This window comes from Ascidia mentula, chromosome 3 (assembly GCF_947561715.1).
Source record: "Ascidia mentula chromosome 3, kaAscMent1.1, whole genome shotgun sequence".
In the NCBI taxonomy this organism is placed as follows: domain Eukaryota; kingdom Metazoa; phylum Chordata; class Ascidiacea; order Phlebobranchia; family Ascidiidae; genus Ascidia; species Ascidia mentula.
Genome location: NC_138568.1, coordinates 5,660,661 through 5,666,051, shown reverse-complemented (window position 1 = coordinate 5,666,051; position 5,391 = coordinate 5,660,661). Strand labels below are relative to the sequence as shown.

At 43.9% G+C, this 5,391-nt stretch overlaps 1 protein-coding gene across 1 annotated transcript; it reads left to right on the top strand.

Annotated features, from left to right (window-relative positions):
- Positions 1 to 1,189: 1,189 nt before the first annotated feature.
- Positions 1,190 to 5,391, top strand: LOC145896178 (leucine-rich repeat transmembrane protein FLRT3-like). Its single transcript, XM_082985058.1, has 2 exons — positions 1,190 to 4,088; positions 5,068 to 5,391. The coding sequence occupies exons 1-2, from the start codon at positions 2,311 to 2,313 to the stop codon at positions 5,234 to 5,236; spliced, it is 1,947 nt and encodes a 648-aa protein (XP_082841184.1). The 5' UTR covers positions 1,190 to 2,310; the 3' UTR covers positions 5,237 to 5,391.

Genomic DNA, 5,391 nt, shown 5'->3' with positions numbered 1-5,391 from the left:
TCTGCCCTTACGCGACCAAAGCCCCAGCAGCTTTAACACACAAAAGTCAGATTTAGTGTTAATGATTAAGCCAGCGACGACGCTACAGTTAGTATTTGTCAACAAACTGGGCTTTTAACTAGTGGTACCTTGAACACGAGAAATCAAACGACGCTCAACCAAGCACATTTCCTGTGTTGTGATTGTGTGAGCTTTTTGCCTCTTGCGAGTTGGTGCTTGTGAATAACAGTCAAGTAATTAATTCTTCCTCTTTGGGGCCAATGTAGCTGCTTTACTGTCAGTCAGAAAAAAATCAATCCAACTACAACGACATTTTCACAAACTCTGTATCACGCGTGAACTTATTGGAGGAACAACAAAGGCAAGTCTGCACTCTTATTGCGTCATAGAGGTGGATTGTGTACGAATCGGCCGTTGTTACGTTTACAGTTTGCAAGTAGTTGTTGATCACAGTTATTTTAGGTCAGCGAATACCGGTGTATGAAGTATCACTTGCCTGGGCAACATTGCCCTTGTCGGTGGGTGGCAATACATGAGACTGCCGTAATTGCCTGTCACATAAGACAGGCGAGAAACCGAACTGAAGATGGGGGAACCGAAGAAATGGCAGCAACCGTGTAATTGCCCGTGCATTCATCGATTTCTCGAGGAACGCATTTACATGTCAACTGGCCCTCAATGCGAATTGAAATTCGTCGCGCTTCTTAAAGTCAACGTGATGAATATTTGTTGTTTTAACCTGTTTATTGGTTATATGATAGTATTGGCAAGGTCTGTATTAAAATTTGTACCACACAAAATTAAAATATATCATAAAAGTGATTTTAAGTGCAGTACACTTAAAGCAAGGTTATAAATACGTACTTTGCGGATTCCAGGGCTTAAGTAAATTTCCGTGTAGGTTTGACATCAAGCACCACTTATAACAGACTCAATCAAGAACGCACTTGTATTGCAAAAGGTGCGCCTTAAAATACTTGACTAAAATGCGCCATATTCGGCTATAACGCCAGCGAAAGGGCTTGCGCGTGTATAGGTAATATATCGGTTTACCTTCGATGGCCCCATCGCCCGCTTCACTAGCAAACCAGTCATCAACCAGTTACGCCGCCAGAAAGAGAAAAAAGACTATATTGGCTGTGCGGGCCGCCGATGTCTTCCATAACTACTTCTGAGGCGCTCGGCCTGTTGCAGTGGGCCAATGAGACGACAGTTTGGAGTTTGTGATCATTAGCGTAGGTTGCGGTGTTTTAGCGCTGGTGCCGCGCGGAAGTGATTGTGACCCAAACAAACGTGTTTGTTGTGTAACAATGGGTCAAGCGCTTTTCCGATTGCCTGCAGAATAGCTTGTTGTGGGGTTTTGTGTTGAGCCCCACCCCTTCAGCAAAACCTACTTACAAACCAGTTTTGTGTACGGCGACGCTTTGCGGTTTAACCACCTTCAAATTGCGTCCAAAAGGAAAATTAGTGCGAGAGCAACGGATGTTTACGTCAGAAATATGAAGCTTTTTTGGTCAGATACGTATGGAGCAAACTCTTTGCTCGACTGCAGTGTTCTGTGCAACTGTACACAAATCAACGTAAAAACAGCCTAACGTGGTGGTTACCTTGAGCACGGTACGAAAAAAATACGAATTCAGAAAAGTGTTCCTATAAATTTTATATTTTGCTTGCGGCCATTTTTGTTTCGCGACTGGCGATAAAAATATTTTTTTCAGGAAGTTTCGTTTGTTTATTCGCAACTTTCTTTTATTTTCGATTATTGAAATGATTGTAAAGCACATTGTTCAATTATGCATGTTTTCGCACCCGAAAGTTATCAATTTGCAAGGCAAATGGCGCCCAAATGTACAACTCATTAATAAGTCATTACCCCGCGGCGAAAACTATCTGTCAGATCATCGAAAGACAAACTAAATATTTTTGGGCTTGATATGTACTTTAAATTGTGCAATTGTTTCAAAACTCTTTGTGTATAGTTGTTGATGTTCAACTGCCTCCAAAAATTTTACGATTTGTAAATAAACGCCGTCATTGTTTCAGCAGTTATTTACGTTTGTGCCGCTTCGCAGAGCAGAATGTGTTAATGCAGTTTTGCGGCGAACTTCTTTTACGACTTAACGAGCCGCCTCCTTTGTGTTTATTTTGTATCAATTAATGTGACTCACTTCGCGGGGTCGAGTTACACATCGGGACCGGTGGAAAAAGCTGCCGTGGTTCGAGTGTACGAATCCGGTAAAACTTAGCTGAAGTTCCCCGTTATTTATAAACCCGTTTTCGTCTTTGCAGATCGACACATATTTGTTCAATATGTGGTTGAACGAATTAGCCCCAGTTTTGATCATGTTGTTGACGTCACTTACAATGACGCAATCATCAAGCGCTTGCCCGTACTCGTGTCGCTGCGACAAACGGAATAGAGTCTATTGTCAGAATCGGAATCTAACAGTTGTTCCGTACGGAATACCAACAAGAACTCTATACCTGAACATACAGGACAATGACGTAATTAACAGTGCGACAACGAACGAGAATTTGGCCCAATTATCGCAATTACGCCGCCTGATGATGTACCACAACGCATTGACGTCAGTGCCCGTTGGCCTTCCATCATCCCTTCAGTACATCTCGCTACGAGACAACAGAATTCGATACATCGGCAAGAACGCCTTCACCGGCATGCGTTCCTTGGCTGAAATTTACCTGGACGGCAACAATATCACAAACCAGGGGTTTTCCACGCTGGCTTTCAGAGACACAATCAGTCTTAAAGAACTGACTCTTTCCGATAACCTGTTTACGGCCATTCCCGAGGGATTGCCGTCAAGTCTCAGAGTTCTCCGTTTGGAGAACAACATCATCAGCACCATCAGCGAATCATCGCTCAATTCTCTGGAGAATTTATCGACCCTAGACCTCTCTAACAACATGTTGGTTCGAGTTCCAGCTCACCTGCCCCCCAGCCTGGAAGAAATCATTCTTGCTTCAAATCAGATTGGAGTTATCTATTCTGGAAAACATCCGGATTTCAACATTCTGGGTCGACTGAGAAGCCTGGACTTGTCATTCAACGGCCTCACGAGCGTCGAGAAGGGTGCTTTTTCGAACCTTACCTCCCTCGACACAATCAGTCTCCATGGCAACCGATGGCGCTGCGACTGCCACTTGCAGTATTTGAAACAGTGGCTCTCACGCACCACCTCGGTGGTAAGCAATATGCAAAGCATCAAGTGCCAGTCACCTAATTACCTTGCCGACGTAACAATCGCCAGTTTGGATCTCGAAGCTTTGGAGTGTGACCCCCGCAAAAACGCGCGCGCTATGCTGCGCATCGACGCAGTTACGTCGCACAGCATAGTTGCCTCATGGGGACAACCACGTAGAGACCCACCATACGTGAACAAGTTTCTGCTGCATGGCCCACTTTCGTGCCAGAATTGTTCGCTGCGTCGCGCCTCAATTCGTTACGACGTCACAAAGGCCGTGGAGCAATATAGCCTGATCGACTTCACGTCGAAGCTACGTCAAAACCCGTCCAATGCTAGTCTCGTAATAGACAGATTGATTCCAGCCACTCGGTACATTGTGTGCGTGTTCGACTCGGAACAGGATGTATCGGAAATCGGTCTTGATCAATGCGTGGACGCCTGGACCCACACCGCTCCGACTTCCGCCGCGCCACCGGCCATCTCCGAAAAGCGCGAATCGTTTTCGTCCCTCTGGATTGTTGTCATCGCTTGTTGCGTCACACTGCTTCTTGTTTGCATTGTCGCGATGGCTTTCGTGGTCGTGCGCAAGCGGAAAAGTTCAAAGAAGCCTCATCCGTCAAGAAGCGCCTCCGGATATCACGTGACTCGCCGGGACGACTTCTGTTACCCGGAGTCGTATCTCCCTGGGTTCACATACGCGCCAGCTCCTGCGCCACCCAGCGGTTTCGGCACGACTGCAAGTGACCGCACGTACATGGAGTGCGGAGAAGCGGATGCAACTCGCGAGTTTGACGTCACCATTATTCCAATGAAGCAGAGCGAAGTGACGTCACCGAAGCGAATTTTTGCGTCACAATGCGACAGCTCCAGTGCTGACAGGTAAGAACTTAACTAAAACGTAAGCTTCTTCAATGTTTGTTTGATTATAGTGTTAAAAAATATATATTGTGTTTTAAAGGTTTGTTAATAGATGTTCAACAAACGAGAGCCTTTCTGTTCGCTATAGTTAAACCGATAGTGAAGTATAGTGAAAAGTTGTATTCATCCATAATTACACATCACTTAACGGAAATATTTATCCTAAAATTCAAAGCAATGGTTCAAGTTATCAATCCAATTTAGTCCCGCATAAAACAGCTTGTTCTGTTTGACAAACATAAAAAAAAATTAATCAGTTCAATTAGAATATGACCTTTAGACTAACGACACAATGTCCACCATTTTGTAAACTAACAATATACGTACTGGTGCTGCGCTTATTTTGTGGATCTTGTTTCAAGCCCCAAGGGTAAGAAAAAATTGGCTCAAAGTGAGACGTCCATCGACAGATCTCCTATCTTACGTTTCTCTCTGGGGATTAACTGTTCCTGGAGAATCAAATTTGGCACGTGAGAAAGCTATTAATGTCACAAATCACAAAGGCCTGTCACAGAGAAATAAAATAATTTGGCTAAAAAATAAAAGTTTGGGACAACGTAACAGCGAGTATCAGCAAATTCCTCGATAATTTAGGTTGAGGTTTAAGAACAGGCAGTGGATACAAAAACGACCCAACTTTTCATCAATTTTGCATGCAAACATAACAAACACACAAAGTACACAAAAGAAGTTTGCCTTGTTCATCAATCTTCTTCTTCGGTTCCCGAACCAACTTACAGCGTGTAAACAACTATTAGGTACATTTATGGGAACTCTGCAGTCACTGAAATCATTATTTCAAGGGGCCGTTTCGTCGAAGCACGTTTATAATATCTATAACAATAATAGTTCACGGACTTTTGAGCCCACCCAAGCTGGCTCTATTATTATGACAAGCATGAATGCGATCAGGAATTAATAACTTTGTCTTCCGTTTCAGTGCACATTACCCAACGCCGACCATGTCGACCAATCAAACCACCGCGATGGGATCACGTGACAGCTTGGACAACCTCTTAAACCAGCAACAGCGACAACAACCGCAGTATGGACATTACGAAACGCCGATGACGACACAGCTACGTCACCAGACCGGCATATTTGTGTAAAGTTCGTTCTAAAGGAGGCTGGTTTCCTTCTGTTTAGTATTTTTTCCTTCAGTTTTATATGCTTCCATTTTACTTCTTTGCTTGTCAGTTCACTTTTGTCAATTGTACCGCGTAGCGATTTTCCTATGCATACTTTATTAATAAACCCGAGTGCT

Excerpts from the sequence above, each read along its gene's own strand:
- LOC145896178 (XM_082985058.1), top strand. The coding sequence starts at position 2,311 with ATGTGGTTGAACGAATTAGCCCCAGTTTTGATCATGTTGTTGACGTCA. Across the intron at positions 4,089-5,067 it reads GACAGCTCCAGTGCTGACAG|TGCACATTACCCAACGCCGA; the intron begins GTAAGAACTTAA and ends CTTCCGTTTCAG.